At 37.5% G+C, this 24721-nt stretch overlaps 1 protein-coding gene across 1 annotated transcript; it reads right to left on the minus strand.

The window, feature by feature from the left end:
* Window positions 1-230: 230 nt before the first annotated feature.
* LOC150102093 (uncharacterized protein CG3556-like) lies at window positions 231-24285 on the minus strand. Its single transcript, XM_090401012.1, has 6 exons — window positions 24211-24285; window positions 20612-20719; window positions 13847-13954; window positions 11306-11513; window positions 5419-5675; window positions 231-617 (listed from the first exon to the last, which is right to left on the minus strand). Exons 1-6 carry the CDS (start codon window positions 24260-24262, stop codon window positions 421-423), a joined length of 930 nt encoding a protein of 309 aa, XP_090257138.1. The 5' UTR covers window positions 24263-24285; the 3' UTR covers window positions 231-420.
* Between the last annotated feature and the right edge of the window lie 436 nt (window positions 24286-24721).

A 24721-nucleotide genomic window follows, 5' to 3' on the forward strand; every position in this document is an offset into this window, starting at 1 on the left:
ACATGCGATATGGATCGAAGACATTTCTCTTCTATTGAAATATTTTTCTGTGATTTTTTGAAGAAGAATTCGATTTTGTGCATGAAAATTAAGTGGCATCGCCATCATGTTTCATCCAACGCATCTTTGCTATTGAATCACTTGAGAGGCTCTTTTCTGAGTCCTTTTTAGAAGGAAAAGGAAAACGGGATATCTTCTAGTAGTTCCTTTGGAATTGTGATCGTTCTCTTTGTACTCCCTTACCTTGTAATGTAACGGAAATGTTCTTAAAAATCTTCTTTTACAACAGATTCACTGGGAAGGAATAAACACTAAATTTTATTGACTGACTATAATTAATTCAGGCTTAAATAAAAATTAACACTCAAGTCACAAAATACGTGTAGGATAGAAGAAAGGAATGGAAGACTTTCTGAAATTTTAACCATCCGGTCGTGTACTTACCTGCACTGCCAGAGCCGTGGTGTACACGTTGCCGAAGCTCCCATCGGAGAGCTGCAGACTCTTAATGTAAGGGAGGGCATTGCGGATCACTTCTCGAAAACTGTGGTTGCCTGAGATATTCGCTTCTCTATCGGCAATGCAAGCCAACGCCATTAATGCCATGATTTTCATGTCTAAAAGAAGAAAGAAAGAAAGAAAGAAAAACAGTTAGAGAAAGAATCATGTCAAAAAAGCACTTTATTTGCTTTGAATTTCAAATGTTTCTTTCTTTGTTTATTTATTTTTTTTTCATAAAGAATATTCTGCATAGTTACAGGAACCTTCAACGAAGAATCATCTGAGACATCAATTCAAACCACGACTAAAACAAACAAACAAACAAAAATATCAAAGGTGCAGAGAACGAAAGTGAAGAAAGCAGAGAGACACAGAGAGAGAAGCAGTGTATATGAGGTAAGTGAATAGCAAGAATCTTTATATTGCACAAACTCATATTCCGTCTTTCAAAATAATGCAAAACATAAAACGCGACTCAAAATAAGCAACAAAACGAACTTGAACTGAGCCACGCTGTAACTAGGAAGTACACTGCAGTACTTGAACAGCGAACATCGCTGTTCGTTTTTCAAGTCTTATGTGGCGCTTGTGTGATTTCGATTTCAACAACATGCTTTGGTCATTAGTTTGGTCACTAGAAGGGCGAGCTCCATATATGCTGTGTTCTTTTTAATAACTAAAGACGATAACAGCATCGCAAATATATCATACTCCATTCCGACTGCTTCGTTTTCTGGATTGCAACATCACCTCAACGCATGAGAATGAATTGACTTCATTGCTCTTCACAGATGCAATGAAACAGTGTTGTGTGATGTCTGCGTACAGAAATAAAGAAATCTTTGGATTGTCTGCATCGCACAAGCCATAAAGTAGTAACATGAAAATTCTAATTTGCACAAACGAGTGCTAAGATTCGGTTCGCATCTAAATTCTCTTAATTCTTTAACAACGAGATGATTTTAGATTTGGGAAGCTCTTCGATTCTTCTAATTTTTCTTTTCATTGGTCAACTGCCTTAACACAAAGAGTCAAGTCTGAGGAATTAATTTTCTTCAATAAAAAGTTATTCGTCTTTATCTATTCAAACTAGACCACTCTTGAACCACTCGTGCATTTATATCTGCTCGTTGTTCACGTTCAGATTCCAGACTGTAATTGGCAACATTGGCGCACCCAGGGAGGGAGCAAAGGGGCCCTGGCCCCTCCAAAAGAAAAAGAGGAAAAAAAAAACTAGAAAAATTTCCGAAGACCTTTTCCTAATTAAAATATTTCTTTTTTTTTTTTTTTAATTTATGTTGTGTCGTGTCTTCTATTTCTATGCTACTTATGAATTAGCGGTGTTGTGTCCTGAATAAGCATTAAAAAGGTTTATATTAAAATATTCAGGTCACACCATTAATTCTACTCAGGCAGAGAACATGGAACGTTGGCAATAAAAAAATAAGTTGCTTGTTAATACGAGTCAACATAAAGTTTAAGGAATTGTATAAAATTGTATAAAGTGTTTAAATATAATCTGTATTAAGTGTGGGCCTGATAATAGAAATCCATGTAAGCTGGCTAAATCTATTTGAAAAAACCAGCCTTTTGCACTGAAATAGTAAAGCCTGTGAGTCAGGGTTCAAGTGTCACTTTTACCATCCTATATTATGAAAGTATTAGAAAGGGAAGCCTAAGCGTCTTCCAAGAATAGGATGCAGACACATGTGTGAGAAAATAATAGAGGGAGCTAATGAGAATGACGTGGACACACGTGACCAAGTTGGCGCGTATCGCAAATATCGAGATTTAACGAGAGGAGAGAATGAAACAAAAAGGCCTTGCATGAAGATTCGAGATCCTTTTTCTTCTTGGATTCCTGATCTCTCGGAGTGGTCCTGCTCGTCGTAGGAGGGAAGTCCCTGGCCAGTCGCGGAAGGCACTTAGTTCGTCCGTCGTAGCGTTCGTATTGTGCCAAGCTATGTCCGTATTCTAGGATAGCTGTGATGTTGTCGTACGATGGAGGGACTAAATTGAGCCGTCTATTCACGGCGACGTTACCATGCCAACTCCCACGTTCCCCTCGGAGATTCAACTCGCACAGATCTACGGAAGATGTCCTCCAAAGCGACTACATTTGAAGGCCTTGATGATTAGACAAGGCAGGAACAAGTTTTAGGAATTCAAGGACAGAAATGGTAATGTAGACTTTTGAAATGCTGATTCCAGTTGTAAGAAGAGAGTGAATTTCCTGTGTGAACGTTTAAATTGGACTGAACTTAAAGAACTGTAAGAGTAGCCTACAACTAGATACATGCCCGAGACAGTGTTAAGAATTGTTTGCCCAAGAGGCCGAATAGATACAAGATTATGTTAAACTAAAAGTGTAATTGTGCTGATGTGTTCACTGATAGCCACGTGTATCCGAATGGTTTAATGATAATCTATGAATTGTATTTTATGATTGTATTTAAGGTTATTAAGATTTAGTATGTGTGATAAGTACAAGTTAATTAGAGCTTTTGATCTGAGTTGAGTGCAACCATATTATCCTGTTTTGAAATGTATTATAGTGTATCACCTTAAAGCTAATTAATTGTTTCATTCATGTACTTGCCTGATCTGCCTATATTATATGAATTCAAAACTACCGCTCATAAAAATAACAACGAACCAAGCGGGATAAACCCATAAATACTAATGCAATAAGTAAGCCGCGACTGTAAGAAAGAAAAGGACAAGCGGGGGGAGAGATAAATTTATGCTTGATCAAATAATCATAAGCTCTCTAAAGGGGTCACCCTGAACAAGAATCCTTTCTACCTAAGTATTAGCTGGCGCAGCATAAAAATAAATGTGTTAATACTTATAGGGTGAACCATCATAGATTGTTTGTTTCGGACATAGAGAGGCCAATAGGACTGCAAAGCACTGAAGGAGAGAATATTTGATTGTAGAGTTTAAATTATAAGTGATATGTAAGGTGTAGTGTTAGACGAGTTTTGAATTTTAGAAAGATAGAACACAGGAATAGTTAAGAAAGGGTAGATAAAAGGTAAATAACTAATTAATTAAAGAAATAGCAAACAAAGATAAGAAAGGTCACAACATAAATGACGCAACCAGTAGGATAAAAGAAAGATATAAAACAATAGAAGTTAGTCTAAACGATTAGAATATAAACGTATTATAACAAATAAGTAGAGATATAAATAATATAAAACATCATAACAGCGGTCCCATAAGGTGGGAATACCCTGTAGCGCTCGGGAATCCTGGTCGCTGTGAACGCAAGGCGAACGAAGTAGTGCCCGGGCGCTACTTCTTTTGCACGAGCCGGGCCAGAGGAGATCACGGGTACCATGTATTGGCGATCACTGCAGATGCTCAGTCTAGCTCGTATGCAATGCGTAGTGTGTATTCTCAAATCGTCTACTCAACTCTCCCCCCCCCAAGATTAAATCTTGAGTGCTCGGCCCCCCCCTCCAAGATTAAATCCTGAGTGCGCCACTGATGGGCATGGTCAATGTGAAGGTCACAAGTTCACAGTAAATCCTGAACAGTTGCTAAGGCAAGTCCGACTCTGCAAACGCTGTGTCCTTTCTTATGCCGAATATTCTTTCATTATCTACCTTCATTGGACGCAATAGCTCTTCTTTCATTTGTATTTATGTTGTTTGTTTAGACGGTTGCTTAGTAAACGAGTTATTCGAATAAAATGGTGCGGAATCATTCCATACGAGATCACACGGCCCTATGTTAATAAGAGTCTGTTACTTTAATGCTGAAGGAGGTAAGGGAAATGACGACATTACCTCTTGGACAGAAAAGCTTGCATACAACCACAGAAGCATCAACTGGAATGCTGAACTAATCAGACACGCGACCTACGAAGCGTCTGTGTATTCGCACCATCGATTAGTTGATTTTGAAGTTTCCTCGACCAGAGAGTATGCTGTTGGTGTCATTGATTATTGATAGGCTTAAAACTTTTGACTTACGCATGTCAAAATTTTAAGGAACTTTAGCACTGCAATTGCTTCCAACGACACAAAGGGAACGCGCTTCTACTCCAGCCAATAAAAAAACTGCCCTGAAGGTTCTTCGGAGTTGTTTCTTTATCGACTCGCTATTTCATGTTAATCCGTTTAAATACGTTTGTCTGGTTCGAAAGTCAGATACGAGCATTTTTTCGTAAAGGATCAGAGCATCTGAAGTGAAATAGGCTTTGTTATTTACCCCAAGAGGAGGCGATCACTCGCAGGAAATACAACTCGCAGTTCTCCTGTTACTCGTATTGGTATGTCACCTGATGATCAGACGATAAATGGCTCAGCGGATGTTCGATATCACCAAATTAATTAAAGATGTCGGTCCCTGGTTATGGTCGGAGTAGGGGTTTTTCTCCAAATATGCTTCATTAACTCTCTTTAAAAATAAATTGCCAATGCATTTAATAGGAAACTTAGTTAGAAAGGAAAATAATCACGAAATAGTTCCGGAACGCCATATCTTCTGATTTTGTCTTCAAAAGAAAGATCTATAATAATAAGTAGGAACGAAGAAGAAGAAGAAAGAAAGAAAGAAAAGTGTGGTATGTTATCATTTGAAGAATATTTTGGGGTTTCGAGACTAAATAGTGAACACTGAGTTGATAGAACCATGAAACTTATAATCAACCATTTGGATTGTCTTAAAAAGCGAGGTAATGATAAAAGAACTCTGTCACCTTCATAACCAATGAATTCATGAATTCGTTGATTAATGAATTCATAACTAAGCAACTATGCATCCAATCTCTGAACCTATCTTTCACTTATATATCAAAAGCCCAAGTTTATATTTTCCTCCAGTCATACCCGACAAGTGAAATTTCTCACGAGTATCATTAGAACCTACAAACGTCATTAATGAACCACTTGGTGAAATACGAACCTGTTTTGGTAGGATGATTCTCGGAGTTCACCGCTTCCAGAAGACGATCCGTTTGATTGGGAGATGGATTTCCACCTCCAATGCAAAGAGACAGAACTATCATAGGGGCGGTGAAGATGTTGATGTCACTCAAGGAAGAAGTCTGCAGTCTGTCCACCAAGTCGAAGCCATGGAAATTACGCGGATCTTGGCATGTAGCTAACAGGACCCGTATGTAGTAAGACAGCCGGACAGAGGTTAAGGTCTCTGTTAGTCTTCTGTAAAGGCACAACATATAACAAAACGCTTTCGAAAGACAAAAATATTTAAAAATTTCAAAAATATTTCATTCGTCATTACAAGTAAAAGAGACATGGAATGTTTCACACATAAAAAAAAAATAATGCGTACAGTGGAAGAGAAGTGACAAAAGATATTGTTAATAAAAACATTCGGCGAATGATGAGATTTAATACGTGAATTTCATAGTGAGGCCTTTCAAGAGAAGAAGACACATCTGTTACTTGGGAAGCTATCAGTAATGTTGGTATCCCATCATCTACAACTCCAGACAATGCTTCAAAAAACGACGGTCATGAGGATGTACAGAACGCTTTTCTTTCTATCTCTAAGAAGTAGTAACATAGCATAATAATGATAACAAGCGATGTAACACACTAATGTAATACACATACCTGCCACCGAATAAGAAACCTTTATGCATATATTGGTAAACGTCACCTACTCAGTGTCGTTTACTTGGTCACTTACTTCACCACTTGTTCTACGTAGCTTTTTAAGAATGTTGCTGATCACAATGGGAAAACCAAAGGATCTTTCGATTTTGAAAACAGCAGAGCTGACTGGTTTCTCAAAAGGTGAAATATCCCAGGTGTTTAAGCAAAGGAAATATAACACAAATTTCTCGTCTAAGAGGCGAAACTGTGGAACGAGATCGTCATCATGTGGGGAAAATTGCACGGACAAAGAGAACTTATGTGTGCTGCAGAGGTTCTGTTCCCGACCCATATCCCGGAGCTATGCTGAAGGAATTGAAGAGGATTGGTATTAGCAGCTACTAAAGAAGGTCGAACGTGATATTAAGTAAACGTTTTTAATTCATTGGCCAGTATGGGATAATATAATATAATACAGAGAGAGAGAGAGAGAGAGAGAGTCAGGAAAACTAACTTGTAATTGTTAGGAATGGTGAGAATATGAGTAAGAGCGACAATGTTATGTAACTATGCAAATGATGGGAATGGCCATTATTACGAAGTGATTACGAGGAGACAACGACTGCGACTTTATGTTCGTCCTGTTCGGACCCATCAAACGTGTGCAAAGATTTCTAAATGTAATAAGACATTAGAGAAGAATACAGATCTGCAAGTTGTCACGTTGTGTTAGGCAGACTGCAGACAAGAATACGTAAAAGAAAATGCAGGTAGATTATTATGTCTGTACAAGAATGCTACGAATATCACAAAAACAGAGGAGGGGCAGAGTTTGTTGCCTTCGTTAATATATTGGAACCTCTTGTTGTAGGCATTAGTGACACTTCGCTGTCAGGAGCAGAAATACTAACTGGTGTCGAGTGCAAATAGCACAATATTTTAGAAGGATAGAGAGGATAGGAAAGGAGGGGAGGGTGCTGTAGATGATATCGGATGACTTGAATCCAGTTTGAGTTGAGACCTTTGATTGTAGCACTGCTGCTACTAACAGTATATCATGTGGCAGTGAGTTTGAAGCGCCATCTGGTGCGAGGTGGAATCTATGAAGATCAATTACATAGTTGGGTGTCGAAATAGACCTGGTGGATCGGTTGCTAGTGATGAATTTCATCACCAAATAGAAAAAATGTGCACGAAAAGAGTAATCATAATGAGAGACTTTAATTATAATTAAAATCTCCCATTATGATAATTATCCAAATATTGATTGGGTAGCAATAGAATCTCATGAGTAGAATAAAAATGCATTTATTGAGCTTTTGCGGGCAACTTCCTCAAGCAACATGTGGCAGAAGGAACTCGAGAGCAAAGAGTATTAGATTTGATTATAGTGTCAGAGGGCGTTTAATTAAAGGCGTACCTATTCTGCCTCCGTTTGGTGAAAGTGATCATGCGGTACTCACTTGAGAAGTGACAAGGTTTATGAATTTTCGATTCATAAAAGGTTACATGCTGAACTACAAAGCAGGAAATTATGACCAACTGAGGAGTATGCTGAGTTCAGTGAAATGGAATCGGTTGCTGGATGGAAAGAATATCGCAGTTCATGGGAAACATTTAAAATTTTACTTAAATGATGCAATATCAGAATGTGTCCTGACAGTTCGAAGAATAAATAAGGTAGGAGTCAAATGGAGATTCATAAGAAATGGATGATGTGGAAGGAATGCAATTTGCATATGGATGATGTTCGCTATGAAAATTATAAGCGACAGGCTAGAATAGTGACTACTGTTGTACGGAAAGCAAAGTCTGATTGAAGAAACTGGCTCTGCGTGCTAAAATGAACTCACAGGAATTCCATCGATATGCTGCAAGTAAAAGAAAGAAAGAATATGAAAGAATAACACGTCTGAATGCAGAAGATAGTGTGAGGGTCACGGATTCAGAAGAGATTGTATTATAACTAATGAGTGCCCATTTTGTTAAAAGCTATCAACCTGGTGTACGCGTCATTGAGCTCACTGCTACCTTCTCACTGAATGAAGAAACTCAGGTGTATGTAGAGGAGGCATTAGAGCTCTTGAACAAACTGAATACGAAAATATGCAATAGGAACTGAAAGGATATCAGCACGATGCTAAACGAGTGTTCAGCTGAACTGGATATTCGATTTACCAGCATGTGTAATTTGAGTCACACAACAGAGATGATTCTGCACAAATGGAAAGAATATATAGTAATGCCATTGCATGAGGGTGGTGAAAAGACCAATGACCCAATTATTGATCAATCCGTATCTCAGGAATGGTGGTGAAAATTTCGGAAAAATTGGTTAGGGCCCGCATTCAGAAATCGAATCCGTACTTTGCAATGATCAACATGGGTTTACTTAGGGAAGGTCATGTTTTAGCAACTTGCTCACATTCTATAACAACGTTACCATTTAACTAGAAAAGGGGAACGGATACACCCTGATAATTTTGGATTTTGCTAAGATTTTGACAGAGTATAGCATGGAAGACGTGCATAAATTGGAGAAAATTGATTTGAATTATAAAATATTAGCGTGGATAAGAGGATGGTTGACTGAGAAATACCAAAAAGTGGTATATGGGGGGGTCTGCACGATTTAAGGTAATATGCAGATTCACATCACCCGTATATCTCTTTCTGATATCTGCGACAAATAGCTGTATGACGCCTGTCATATCTACCCAATATCATTAATATACAGACTGAATAACAGTGAACCAAGGACTGGTCATTGTGATGTACAATCTGTACATTAATAATATCGGGAAGGATTTGATAGGCGTCATACAACTATTTATTGATGATGCAAAGATGGGTAGAGTATTCAGGAATGCTATTTATATGCAATTACTTGCAGAATGATTTGAACAGGCTAGAATTGTGGGCGCGGGAAAATGGATGTCAGTTCAATATCAGTGAAGGAAATGTTATGCACTTGTTGTGATTAGATATCCAATATCGTGTTATATTGGTGGGATTATACTAGAAAAACTGATCAGGCTAGGGATCTTCAAGAGTTGGTAGTAGGAAGTTGATATTCAGGAGCCATGTAGCAAATATTGCAAACACAACTCAAAAGATAATTGCAATGAATGGTGAAACGAGCTTTCACATGTAAAGATAAGGATGCCATTTTGCCTCTTTACAAGGCCTTAATAAGACCCCAATTAGACTATTTTGCGCAGGTCTGGTCTCTGTTGTGATTCTGATATACTGGAGAGAGTGCAAAGGCGAGTGTTAAAAATGATATCAGGATTGTGGAATACCCGATTATGAAGACAGATTGAGAATTTGTAAGCTGCAGATAGTAACAAACAGGAGAAAGAGGGGTGATATGATTGAGACTTATAAACTTCTGAAAGGGTCATACAGGATTTCAATTGATGAAATTTTAATTTTCAATTTATGGAGGGTGGGGAAAGGACAAGAGGGCATCCTCGTTAGCTGAGAACGAATGCCTCGAAAAAGGGATGAGGGCTAGATTTTTCTCTGAGGGTGGTGCGTGATTGTAATGAATTGCCATTGGACGTTGTGAGTGCAAGCAGTGTGAGAAAGATCGGTTAACGTCAAGAATATGTGTGATAGCTGGAGTTTAGTATGTGGCCTCCCTCGATGAGTCCCTGACTTACTGGAGGTGTATCTTAATAATAATAGTAATAATAATAATTAGCTAAAAATAACCAGGAGACTAGAAATTTGTTTACATTTCTTTGTTGTGTTTTCTGTTCCTACTGGTGAATTATCCCTCCAAGAATTTCGATTTTTATTTTGGTTTTCCTAATATACCGTTTATTCCTTAAAAGAAAATAAAAAAAAATCAGCCACTTCCTTTCTTGTTTCAGCTAATTTCGTTACTGAAATTTAGTATTTCGCACGAACACTTTATTTACTGTTGCAAATATTAATAAAATAAAAAAATAAATAAAACTACATCATTAACAGATTTGTAGATGAACACGATTAAGTGCAACTCTGAAAACTTAAAAGCATTTCACGAGCATGCATGTAAGTTTGAACTTGCTCACGAGGTGTCAGCATAGTAGCACTGTTAGCGGTTGAAACTCGTTGTGTTTTATGCGTTTCTCAATTCAGAACTAAGATCATCATTTCGCGACGACTTCTCAGAAACAGTGTTTAATTTGAAAATCCCTTCTAGGACCAGGACGCTCGTAGAATCTCTCATCTGGACATTAGCCAAATGTGATGTCATTTTTTTTCGAAATAAGTCAGATTACCTTTTTGACATCTGCAGAGTCGCAAGCGGCGTCTTCAGACGACTTACATCGCTTAAGAAAATTTAAGAGTCACTTGTTGAGTTAAAGTGTTCCTCATTGTTTTTTGTTTTTCGTAAAAGAGCGAATCAGCGGTATCGTTACATAATGCATGGGGGTGGGGGGGAAGAAATGGCTCAAATTATCGCTCAAAACAAATTCACGTTATCGAAATCTTTGGTTTCCTTCTAATTCCTATGTTGCATAATAGCAAGTGGCACAGAGGATTACAAGTTACTTGACTTGCATACGCAACATACTTCAAGGGAAAAATGAAATAACAAAATATATAAAAAAAAGAAATATTGATGTGTCTGGAATCTCTGAGTGCTCAGAGTGCCAGTTTTGAGTATTTAATCAACACTTATTCATTTAGAAATTTTGTAATTTATTAAGCAATTGATAAATTATTGTGAAGAAAGGGGCGTAAAAGGCATATCGAAGAGAAAGAATAATAATAAATGTCCGATAGTTAAATGAGAAAACACTCTTTGACTGTGAAACTTCAAAAATTAGATTACGGAAACACAGACTTCTGAACGAGAGTGGCTGGGAAGTGATGTACTCTATTCTGCGTCTCAAATATTCTCCTTTTATCAATGCTACCCTCGTCATTGAAGGGTCTCATTAGACTCAAAAAAAAAAAAAAAAAGAATGAAACTCGCACCTTAGCTAAAGTTTGGAGACGTCTTTTAAGTAGCGAAATATTGAAGCAACTTGAGAAAATAGATGCTTACCGAAGTTTGTATTTTCTCAAGCTTAATCTCTCTCACTTTTGAAGTTTCAAAAGAAACAGTGCTTTACCGCCCGATTTCAAAAAAAAGAAGAAAAAAGGAAGATCAAATCGTAATGAATATTTATTACCCTTGGTTTTAATAATTACTCATATTAATTTCAACGCTATAAGAGTAACAAAAGAATTACTTTGCCAACGCTACTGCAACTTCGATTTCAGCAATCCTTCGCACCAATTCAAAGATGCTAGCCTTAAAGAGTTGGTCTTTGTTTCCGAGATAGAGTGCAACGATGGCTCTTGGGGTCTCTTTCCCCCAGTTTACAACCCGTTGGTTGATCACCCACCTGGCCGCTCTGATACGACTTTTTTCTAACTGACTCATATTCAAGTAGTTTCCTATAGAAATAAATGCAAACTAAACAAAACACATGACAGCTTTGCCGTATTTCAAAGTAAAGTAAACTATGAAGTACAATATACTGGAATAAGCACAGGGATAGTTTTATTATAATTCTGAAAAACATGAATTGCACACAGCCGAATAGCGCATCGCCCTGCTTTGGCTGGAAATATAATTATACACCTCTTGGCATACATCCCATAAATCAGTGATAGTATGAATTCGGGTATTTTGGACCATTCCTCCTTCAAAATAGCCACCAGTTGAATTGGATGAATCTATCTTTTTGCCGGATCGTTCTCCAGCTGAATTTCAGCACCGTCTGCAGTATAACATGGTACACTCTCATGTTGAAAGAGATCTGGTGTATAAAATTGCCACATTCAGTTCAAGAAGTACTCCCTTATACAAAAGGGTTGCATATCCATTGGGGTTTATGTTTTCAGATGCCACAGCTAAAAGTTCCAGTCTGCACCAGATGGAGGAGCCAGAAAAATCACCCACCTGCGAAAACAAATCAAATTTCCCCTTTCCAAAGATGATAAAGGGTTCGACGAAACATCTGCCACATTCATACTCACCGATCCAAGTATAATTGGGTATAGTATAATTTGAAATCCCAAATCACGGACTCACAACGTTCTACAGAATTGTTTCGTCGGTAGTACAAATCACACCAATGTGATTTGCACCATTCATTACTATAGTAGATGTTTCGCTTTAATTTGTGTTTGTTCTGCTACCGACTGCAGTTTGCCTCAGTCGATCTTCGGTAATTTTGCAAATACCACAAACTTCCAGAGTTTTCCGAGTGCCATTGCTGCTTCAAAAATGAACAGAAAAATTTCTGGGAGGGGCATGCATTTGTTGAAAAGCAGTATAAGCAGTATTTAACATTCTAAATATATGATCTAATAACAACCACAAGATTTCGGCTCTTGTTACGTCAGTTGACTTTCTCCTTCGTCCCACCCCAAATGTCAGATTTCATTCATTTGCATTAAGAAACAATATTTCACCTACACCCATAATTCTTGCTTTCATGCTGAGATATCCATATTTGTCTTTCAAGAAGAGGGACACGTTTCGTTGTTGGGAAAGATATCCGGAGGGAGACGGCTCCAAAGGCGAAAAGTAGATGGAAAAGAAGACAAAAAGAAGGTCATTAGGTCAGAAGCAACAGTAAATAGATGCTTACCGGCTCTTCATATTCTTGCAATGTTTGAAGAACGCAGAGCAATGCTTCTGACTCCTGCGGGTTTAGAGGTATTAGCAAATACCTGTAAAGCAGCCATAAAGGAGATATCTCAACGTCTGTCAGAGTTTGACTGAACTGAAAATGTGAAAGCGGAGTTATTGCTTAATCGGATTGGTTCCTCAGAATAGCATCAGCCATTCCAAGAGAGGTTTATAGTGTCCCATTCTGCTCACACATCATTATGTCAGTCCAAGAAGAAAATTCTGATCATGTTCGTAGGTGTGAGAATTTTGAAAGTAAGCAGAGAAAGAGAGATTGATATTGTGAGAGGAACACAAAACCGCATTTCAGAAGATTTTCCTGCAAACGATGGATGAGAGCAAGTGCTCACATTAACTCTAGTTATGAAAGAGATTGAAGCCGCGAATCATGGTGCCCAATAACGCTTGTAAATAGAATTTTATCAACACAGTGATAAAAGAGCTAGGAATGACATCTAAGGTCAGTGATGGCCATTTAGATACAGAACAAACAGCGGAAAACACTGTCATCGGATAATGGAGCGTTAATGGAGAAACTAGGAAAAACCATTTACTCTGACGTGTATTCTTTGACGGGAGAGAAGATGGTGACCAATTAATGAAGATGGAATTCAGACCAAAACATGGTAGCTTGCTGAGTATGTCCCTTTGGTCGAAATAAAAGGTCACAGCAATACGAAGAACGACTCCATGAGTTCCTGTAAACCATCTTATGGTCTTTGCATCCAAGCTTCCTTTAATAATCTTTCAAAGATTAATATAAGAAACTATTTTTAATATCTGGTCTCACTAAATTTATTTCCATACGTTGGATATGAAAATCAAGAAATGAATTTACGAAAATCACACGCTATATCTTAAAGTATTCACGACACGTAACGGCTTCGAAGTTTCATTCGGCGCTCATTAATTTTTAATTCGTGTAAGGATGTTTTCAAAAGATGTTTTCAAATCGTTTGTCTTGCAGATTTTATATCGCAGTACGGGTTAACGAGCGCTCTTATACTTTCCTGTGTATAAAAAGGAATAAAGAAAAATACTGGGACAATTAATCTCAAGGTGTTTCGTTCAAGTATTGGTTAATACTTACCGCAAAATATTTCGTCAGTTCCATCTCCACAGTCATCATTGCCGTCGCATGTGTAGCTCCTACGGATACAACGTCCGTTGTAACAATTGTAATCCTTCCTTCCACAACCTGCAGAAGAGAAGCAAATAATTTGGCATCAGTTCACACAAAGAAACATCTTGATTCACATGCACAAACACAGAAAATTAAATCATATATAAAATAAATAAATAAATATATATATATATATATATATATATTATTTTATTATTTTTATAAGATTTTTATTTTCATAATGCGGTTTAATAAGACTACATATTCTTTTTTTTATTTTGAAATCAGAAGAAAAATTGCCACTGAATTAATTAGTTTAATGGCTAAAATTATTCCATGATATTTTTTATTCTTGCTTAATCCAATAAATTGACGCTGAAATTTCAGCATGAGGTTTATCTTCTGTTTTGATTATGGCTTCCATTTTAGCCTGATAAATTACATCTACACTTCAACCTATATTTACACAGAGGTTCACCATGTTGCAGAGTAGTCTTTCCTTGGTAAGGAAGCACTTGAGCAGTCTTACAATCCGATATTAAACACCAAACCTAGAATCCTCCTATTCGAAGTTTTATAGCCCAAAACATTTCGAGCTCACCCCAGTTAGTCACATTTTTTTTCTTTTGCTCATGACGACCTCTGTGACTTTAGTGCTTGGCTCATCTCTCTGAAGAAAATTAGTTAAACTACCAAACCAGTCGGGCAATTTTCCTTGGGGATTTTAATGTCCACAACTTAAAAATCTTCCGGGTTTTTTTATATTTCCTTAAAAAAGACAGAAGCAATGCCAAAGAAAGCCATTATTAGCATAAATTTAATATCTGCACGCCGGAGTAGCCACTCTCCCAACTTTCATCATCTTTTCTTACTCAGTACTCAACTAGATAGCTTGCATTCCCTGCTTAGTCTATTTCGATTGCAACCTTACAACATTTTCCCAGTCAAGCTGCTCTTCTCATTCTCCCAATCGAAACACATGGGCTGATTGTGTATTGAAATATTTTCTGCTGGAATGAAACCCTTCATTACATTCAGAATCCTCGTTTAGTAATCACGCACTGTTTCTTTAAAGAAGTGTAACAAGGCAGTTTAAGCAAATAATTTAATTATATATTCAAGATGACCATGTGGCTTGATGAAAAATAAACTTATTATTCAGAGGCTTGCTGCAGTTGGAAAAAAAAACATTAATCTAAGTCTCCAGAAAAGGCCAAATGCGGGAAAACGTCCCTCCTGTTAAGACGGAAAATAGTTCTTTTTTTGTGTCCCCAGTGCGAAATAGACCACAGTTGATATAGTACCGCTGTGCATCACTCAGGAGAAAAAAGGCCTTCCATTGAACGCCAATCATTTCCGTAAAATTCTCTATTGATTATATAGTTGAATGAAGTCTACCGTAGCACAGCAAATGATTTCAAGTTATTTTGTTTTGTTTATTTATTTTGTTAATCTTGTTAACAAAAGTTATTCCTACTCAAATAAAATTCATTTTACACAAATTATGGACTCTACAACCGTGTTTTAAATAATTATTTTAATTTCCCAACATTTTGACCTTCATATTAAAGTCATAATCTGGAGTATGCATATATATATATACTGTATATATATATATATATATATATATATATATATATATATATATATATATATATATATATATACATACATACAGAGAAATTACATTTCCCATAGTATGCTGAGGAGACAATGATTTGATCAACGGTTTTTTACTGGCCTGACCTCTAGTGAAATGAAATAAAATTACAATAATAAATGAACAAAAAATTAAATACATCAAATCTTTATTATTTTGTACACCCTGAAGAAGCCAAACAGCCCAGATGGTGAAACTTGTTGGCATTATTTATCATTAAATTTATTGGTCCATAAAAACCCAGTGTAATCTTATTCTATCTATATTCTATTTAAGACAACATCAGAGAAACATTCTTTCATATAGACAGTTTTGTTACGGCGAAAATGATATGCTCATTTAACATGACAATTGTTATATTGGATTTTGGATCCTGGATTATCTATTGTTCTGTTTACAATTAACTCTTAGGGAGAAAGGTTAAGTGCGTAGAATATGTGCCTTCCACATGCTTGGGATTTTAAGGCCATCATTATTGTTAAGATTAGGGTGGTTGATAAGAATTTCACAGGCCTCCATAACTTTACGTTTATACTATGTTTCGGTGTGGTGTAAACAACTGGTGCTTTTCCAGTCAGTTGTATGAAAAGTGTTCGGGGCATGATCAGAAAGACCAGCTTGACTATACTTATTACATTTAATGTATCGTTTATGTTCCTTTCTTCTGATAGGAATTGTGAGTTCTGTTTCCCCCATTTAGGGTAAATTACAGGTGCAATGAATGCTGTATACTCCAGGATGGTCCAGCGGAGGGAGTGGATCCTTGGATGAGTTGAGCAACTTCTTTAATTTTGCAGGAGGTTTAAAGGTGGCTTTAAGGTTGTATTTTTGTAGCATTGTGTTTATTTTGTCTGATATCCCTTTAATGTATGGAATGGTTACCGTTTTATAGTATCTTGTTTATTTTTGCTTGTAAGTGAGGTGTTGTACAGAATTTTGTTGATAGTATTTTGGCTGTAACTATTTTTAGGAAGGTACTGTTTATAACTTTTAATTCATCTTTAAGTTTAAAGATGAATTAAAAGTTATCTCCTGCAAACTTAAAGCACTTACTCAACTCATCCACGGATCCACTGCCTCCGCTGCCCACCCTGGAATATCGTATGCTTTGCACCTGTAATTTAGAATCGCCTAACCTAGAATCTCCCACCTTCGACCTTCTTTGGCTAAAGCTATCCCTCCCCGACTCAGTCAAATTCATCTGCCATCTCTATCGCTCTCATCATAGCACCAATCATTCTGATCTCTTTCATTTCCTCTCCCTAAAAGTTGCTTTTCTTTAGTCCCAATCTCCTAACAGCGAAATCATCCTCCTGAGTGATTTTAATGTCCATAACACCAATTGGCTTCCCTCTTCCAGTCAATCAGATCCTGCAGGCAGAGATACTGAAACATTTGCCATCACTAATGACCTTACACAGATTGCTCAAAAGCCAACCAGAATACCAGAGAACCCGAACCACTTCCCAAATATCCTAGATCTCTTCCTTACTAATGACCCCTCCAAATATTTAGTGAATGTAGTGAGTCCCCAGGGTAATTCTGACCACAACCCATCTCCTCCCCTATGCAAAAACGCTCACACAGTCACTCCCACACAAGAGTTGTTTTGCATTATAACAGTGCCAACTGGGACAATCTCGAGACTACTATGCTTCATTCCCATGGATAGATTACTGTTACGGACTTCCAGTCCGAACATAAGCACGAAAGATATCACCAAAGTAATCCTCACTGGCATGAAAACATATATTCCCCACACTTTTCTGAACTGCGATCCGCTATCTATACCCGGTTCTGCAAAAGATATGCAAAGGCTGTATAAATGAAAAATCAGGCATACGAGTACAACAATTGGCTCATATCAAGAACCCCATCCTAATTCAATGCCTATACTGAAGCCCGAAAGAGATGCAAGAAAATTATCATTGCTTCTAAGACAGAATTTGAACAGGCCAAAAATAGGAAGCTTGCAGCCTGTCCAAATGGCAATAATGCCTTTTGGTCTCTTGCCAAGGCAATTGGTCGTAATTTTTGCCCTACACTACTCCCACCTCTACCATACCCAGATGGCTCAATTGCAACATCACCCACAGAAAAAGCTACCCTCCTGGTCTCACACTTTGCCTCCAATGCACACATAACTGACAATGGCAAATATCCTCCAGAAAAGTCTCCTGGCTCTGATGGATGGCATTCCTCCAATTGTTCTGAAAGTCTGTGCAACAGAACTGACAACAATCCTATGCTGTCTGTACACACTCTCTTACTCCACTGGCATATATCCCAAAGCCTGGAAACTGGCCCATATTCAACCCATTCCTAAAAATCGTGACAAATCACTGCCATCTAACTAATGCCCTATCTCACTCACTCACTTCAGTCCTATCTAAATTGATGGAGAAAACCATCAACTCTCAACCCCTACTCTACCTTCAAAGTGACCAACTATTAAGCGACCACCAGTATGGATTCCATCGAAGCCGATACTCAGGAGAGCTACTCTCATACATCATCCATCACTGGACAAATGCAACGGAGAAATTCGGCGAATCCCAAGTAGTTGCACTTGATATCTCCAAAGCCTTGACCGAGTCTGAAACATAGGCTTACTAAGCAAACTCCCATCGTTTGGACTGTCTCAGGACTTCTACAGATGGATTGTCAGGTTTCTGTCTTGACGCGCACTATGTGTGATGGTAGACGGCTCCCTATCCTCTCACCATCCAACTAATGCCGGGGTCCCACAAGGTTCAGTTCTCTCACCGACCGTGTTCCTTCTATATATGAATGACTTACTTCAGTTGACCTCTAACACAATACACCGTTTTGCAGACGACAGCACATTACACTCCTTCCTCTCATTTGACAAACCCTACTCTACACAATTCACTTCAACTCACAGAACATCAACACCACTGCCCTTAATTCTACATCCAAGCCATCCTCCAATGGAGTTCAGATAACCTCGTCAACTTCAGCGCTATTAAAACCCAAATCTGTCTTATGTCGCACAAAAAAGAACCATTTTCCCCCAACATTGTTTTTGATAACACTCTAATTCCCAGACAAGATGAGATCTCTCTCTCTCTTCTCAGAATTACCCTGACACACAGCTTCTCCTGGCATAAACAAATCACAACCATTGCATCCTCAGCTTCCAAAAACTAGGTTTTCTCTTTCGCTCAAGATGCTACTTCACCTCTAAACAGCTGTTAGCATTATACAAATCACAAATCCGCTCAGCTATCGAATACTGCTCTCAGATTTGGAGTGGAGCTCCTAAAAGCTCCCTTAAAATGCTTGACTCAATACAGAGGAGAGCAATTAGATTGATAAATGATCGCCAGAAATTGATAAATTCACCAACTCACTCCCCTCACTTTCACAAAGACGCTTGGTCTCTTCGATTTGTATAGTCTATAAATATTTCCATGGAAAATGTTCATCCGAAACAGCATCAATAATTCCCCCACTTTGTACTAAGCCCATTGAAACACGTACAGCTTCCGCCCAACATCCTTTCACAGTACACCTTGAAACCCGCAGAACAAGTTTCTTTTCCTCCTCCTCCATCCCTGCTACTGCAGTACTGTGGAACAGTGTTCCCCATGACGCATTTCCAACAAAATACAACATACAGGCTTTTAAATCAAATGTAAACAAGTTTCTCCTTTCCCAACCCACTACCCATATACGGTACTAACGTATTATAGGTTGACCAGCAACCTTTCGTATAAGGGCCAAACTTAAAAAAAAAAAAAAAAATTGCCCTATATAGGGAAACAGAACGCGCAATTTCTTTGAGAAGAAACGAACATGAACGACACATAAAATCTAATAACTATGGTACAGCTGGCCTTTCTGATCATGTCTGAACGCTTTACATGGAATTGACTGGAAAAGCACCAGTTGTTTACATCACACCAAAACATGGTATGAACGTAAATTTAAGGAGGCCTGTGAGATTCTTATCAATCATCCTAATCTTAACAATAATGTTAGTCTAAAAATAGCTCAAACATATGGAAGGCACATATTCTACCCACTTAAGCTTTCTCTCTAAGAGTTAATTAGAAATAGGACATTGGCTATCGAAGATCCTAAATCTCATATAACAATTGTCATAATATAAGACATTGTCTTTGGATTTTATTGGACTATGATTCTTTATAAATATATGTATATAATGGTCTAATAGTTTCGCCAGCTTTGGTCGCCTGGCTTCTTCAGGACGAGAATAGTTACATTAACATTAAATGCTACAACAGAAGAATGCAGTAAAGACATTAAAATCAATAAAAATGATCAATAAAATCAATTGGAATGACACGTGACATTAAGAGCATAGATCGTGGAGACTTAATCATTGTTAGTAGATCGCGTTTTATAGTTTTTCGCGAAATTGAGTTCTGCTAAAGATAGTGAGTTTATAAATCTTTAAGAAATGTCTTTTGAGGGACAGGAGACAATCTGTCCGGAGTATAGAGTACCACTGCAGCTTCTTTAAAGTTTCTACATCTGAAATGTCCTTCAATGTATGGCATGGAGCTGTTGTCCCAATCGATGGAATGGTTCGAAATCGAGAAATGGTGGGGCAATACAATTACTGAGGATTCTGAAATGTCTGTTTTGTTGTTGCTGACATTTCCTATATGTTCTTTTTTTTAGGATTTCTAGGCTTCGTGATCTTTGGCCCATACAGGGTGTCCCTGAATTCATGGCCCAAACTTGAGGGTATGGTAGTGCACCCCGAAACCACCAATATTCGTCATAGAATATGCGGCCGCAAACGCAGCCAGGTTCCGGTGGGGGGGGGGGAGATTTTTCAGTTTACCTTTGGTGAGATTAACGTTTTAAAAAGGCAAACACCTCTCCAATCCATTCATCTAAAATACGAAATGCCTAAATCCTGATAATCGTATGCCTTTACGACTTCACTTGGAGGTGTGCTCTTCGTGGGATGCTCCTTATGTTTCTTCTTAGAGTAGAAAATGTCCGTCAGTATGACGGTTTCCTGAACCCCCTCTAAGTTTATTCACTTATTAAATTAACGTGTGGGAAATACTTACCGCAGCCTCTTTCATCACTTCCGTCTCCGCAGTCATCTTCTCCATTGCACACCTTATGGGAATCGATGCATCTACCATTGAAACAGCGAAATTGGTCTTCCGTGCAACCTGAAATCAACAAAAGAAAATCAAAATTCTGAACAATGTTTGCAGCTGATCTTCCATTTAGTGTATTGTCATTAAAATGTTCCCTCTACCATGGGGCATCCTCGCAGTGGTAAGAGGTCTTTATCTCAGCCGGCTGTACCTGGCGAGGGCATGTTAGATCTGCCTATTTCGGAGGAGGAAAATCTAAAAATCCTGAATGAATTTCATAAAACTCTGTCAGTTCCGAATGAAACTATTAATAGTTTCCTCTTTTCCGTTGTTGAAAAGTCCTTATAAATGACCTTCCTTCTGTTTCGTTTTTTATGAAAATAAAAATGGAAAAATGCTTTCTTCTCAGACTACTTAGAAAATCACTTCTTAGTTTGATTAATCAAGAAACAAGACAGTGCGTTCGAGCTGCTGTAACTCTCACTCTAAGCTGAATATTACTCATCCGTCACTTTTATTCAAAATGATCTTCGTGCTTCTTCATTGGTTAGTTAGTCTTTTTTTTACAAATAAACGTCTTTATGTCTACTGGTATTAAAAATATTTAAACAAAATCAACAGAATTGACGACGGACACCATCAAAGTTAGAGAGGCGAAGCTAACAGGAAATGGAAATAATGCCATACAAAACCTCGGATTCGATGTGACTCGAAGAACACTTATAAGGGCTTATCAACTGAAGTTACGTTAACCGGTATGCATCCAACGAAATAATCGTAGAAAACGCAGACAACTCAGAAACTTCAAGTTTGTAAGAGTGGATTAGCAGCTGCACAGGAGGAAATTGTCATATCTTGAATAGAATTTAATTTTATTTATTATTTTTTTCAACGGATAAGAGGAGTGTAGATTGTTTGTGTCAAGGAAGGCTAATGATGCAAGTCAACTATTGAAGTTAAACATCAACTCATTGAAAAAATGTGGTAATTTTGTATAAATGGATCGATAAGTTAGACCGCCACAAAGGTTTCAAGTTGTTAAAAGGCAGTCATAGAGAAGAAGAAATTACGTGGAAAGTTCCGATATTCCAAGAGGTAAATCGCAATGTATGCTTATTTTGATAGATAGAAAAATGCAAGAAAGCGAAGCAATCTATTAATTAGCGTATTTAGCGTATGGGAGTGTTCGGGACACCAATACCAATATTGGCATTTGGATCCGAGTTGAAGTATTCGTCATGAGTTACCAGTTCTGAGCCAGGGGTCATTGCATGTTACTATCATTCCCCGAAGCGTTCAATGTCTGTAAACTGTGTGTGTGTGTGTGTGTGTGTGTGTGTGTGTGTGTGTGTGTGTTTTGAGGGATAAAAAAACCTTCCCCCTCCGTACGTATGAAACCGGCTAATTCACCTTTAGCTGAAAACATCCGATCAGGGTGATCACCCCATAGACGGGAATCGAACCCACCAAAGGGCTGTGTCTGTTCCGACTGGGCTACGAAGGTTTCTAAAAGTAAACAAAAGTCATGGGAGGACTTTGACAAAGAGACAAAAGACAAATATTCTGCGCGTTGCAAATGTTCTTGGAGATATTGAAGAAACTCAAAAATAGACGAAAAGGCTGTAAAAGGAATCAGTGATGAATAATAATAAAATAAATTATATAAACTACAATTTCTGATTATTCTCAAATTTTATTTGATAACTCAGGAAAGCCATTTAAGTTTACGAATGCGCAACAGAACAAACCAACTGATGAATTTATATGTAAGCCTGAAGAATTTCGATGTAATAACAGAGGAATCAAAAACACTTTAAATGAACTGTATACAAGGTAGAGTTCGGTTAGAAATGAATCAGGTGATCAAAGGCTGGAGATCACAATTGATTCTGAGAAAAAATACGGAGGTGAAAGATGGCGTCAGTGGAAGCATCATATTAAAAATGAAGGTACTAATATCACAAAATAACACCATTAGCATTCAATAAAGTGTGAAGAGATCTAGCCTATATAAGGATGGCAGGAAGGAATATACATATATAATCTGTATAGCCACAGCTAAAAATCCACTCACACTACAATCACGCTAATCGAACTAACAGTCTAACAGTAATAGTTATTTTGTTATAGTTGCCTTCGATATTAATCAAACGCACACTCGAAAATTCATGTTTAAAGGTCGAAACTTTTTTCTCACTAAGCCATGAATTCGTCAATAATTTAGAACTATTAAAACAAACCGGACTACTGGAAAAGGATTTTGAGGACGTCAATGAACTGACTCGAACTTCAGCAAACAGCATTATTCAAGGATTGACTGCTGTTCGAAATACTTTCCGGGCAGAACGTCGTTAAGATGAAGAAAAAAGAAGAGGAAGACCCAATCCCGAAGTGTGGTGATCAGCAACTAAGGTTATTCATTTTAGGATTTTAATATTTGTTTTAAACTACAAAACAGAACAATCACCCTTTGTTGCAGTGAAACTATGGACGAAGAAGAATCTAAGCTGATGAAGCCTGTTACTTCCTTCGGTTCTTCTGGCTGATTTTCCTCTTTTCCGGGAAGAAAACTGGAGTTACCGGAAGGTAAACCCTGCCAGTTAACTCACCATCGTATTGTATATACCATCGCATCCTAGAGGTGACGCTTTCGCACGAAAGGGATCGTTGACAGTGCAACAAAGACTTGCTGGTTACTGAAGCGACTTGCTGAGCCAAGCAGGATCTTAAGAAAGATATTTATTCAAACATTTTAAGTATATTTTCTGGGAATTTCCAGCGATTTCACTTTCTGATCTTTTGTATGCCTCAATCAAAAGGGTAATTTCCGAAACGAGACTTTGCGAAACGAATTACAGAAAAACAGTTCAAAGTAAATCACAAACGGAAGCGACTTAGATGTGGTTCTAAAATGTAGTCGTCTCTTTTTCTCTGAAAAATCTTGTTGATTATTTCAGTGTTGTAGTTGAAATTGTACGCCTTGAAAAATAAGAACATCCTTCTCATCCTAAAGGATTGAGGGTTCTAGAATTTCGCGGTCATTTAAGTACATAGGAGGTTCAAGCACCTTTGGCTATTTAGAATTCGGGCCTCTTTCTTTAGAGATATAACTGATGATAGTGAGCACAAATGTGTTCAAAATTCATGTCTCAGTCTGTTTCAAGGAGACTGAGACACGCTTTCAGATTATTGCTGTGTTTATAAATGGGGTTCTCCTAATTCGTCACACAAGAAAGATCACAAACACAATTATTCAAATACAAAAGCAAAGGATAAAAATATCAGTAATATAAATGTGATAAATATTTGTTTTCATATAAACATTTCTTCCATTTTCTGCTCTTTGCAATTTATTTCATCAATACTTGTTTAAAATATCAATACTTGTTTAAAATATCAATTTCATCATCAATAGTAAATTTAAGCCAGAAGTGACCGCTCTTTATCAATTTTATGTTTTCTACAGATGATTAAATTAATGGTTGATAAACGTTGTATTTTAGCTTTTGTTGTTAATCTTATCAAATAATTATAAAGGTTTCACGTAATCAAATATTACTTACAAGTAACCTGTGTCACCATTAGACTTAATGCTACCATCAATAACGGCGTCATATTCTACCTCAGTTGGACGACCCTCTTAACACATGCTTCAACACTTAATTTCTTTCTTCAATGTCTCTGTAAGACATTCAAATACACACATTTCACACGCATTAAAACTGCGCAGTAAACAGTGGATTATCCGTTCGAGCACCGGATGTACTCACCACTATTTGTGAATTCAAAATGGAATTAAATTTAGCTCTGGACCGGAAGTATATCACACAGATCGGACACAAACAACAGGATGGAAACGAAACGAAAACAGTAACTGAGTACTACATACTATATGCAAGCGGAGATCTCATTTTATGGAAATAATGTCACTTTGCAATTGAATGATTAAAATGATTACAGGAAAACCTCGCTTAACGCGATTAATTAATCCATCGATTAATGCGCGCTAAGCGAAATCGCGTTATGCGAATGCGATAAACAATAGGAATAATTATAATTCATCCATCAGGTAGC

Source organism: Typopeltis vanoorti, chromosome 11 (assembly GCF_054136105.1).
Source record: "Typopeltis vanoorti isolate ZY-2024b chromosome 11, IOZ_Tvanoo_1.0, whole genome shotgun sequence".
NCBI classification, from domain to species: domain Eukaryota; kingdom Metazoa; phylum Arthropoda; class Arachnida; order Uropygi; family Thelyphonidae; genus Typopeltis; species Typopeltis vanoorti.

Coding starts and splice junctions, on each gene's coding strand:
- LOC150102093 (XM_090401012.1), bottom strand. CDS start 24,262: ATGACGCCGTTATTGATGGTAGCATTAAGTCTAATGGTGACACAGGTT. Junction 11,514..13,846: donor AACTGACGAAATATTTTGCG/GTAAGTATTAAC, acceptor TTATTTCTATAG/GAAACTACTTGAATATGAGT. Junction 5,676..11,305: donor GTTGCAGTAGCGTTGGCAAA/GTAATTCTTTTG, acceptor GTGCCTTTACAG/AAGACTAACAGAGACCTTAA.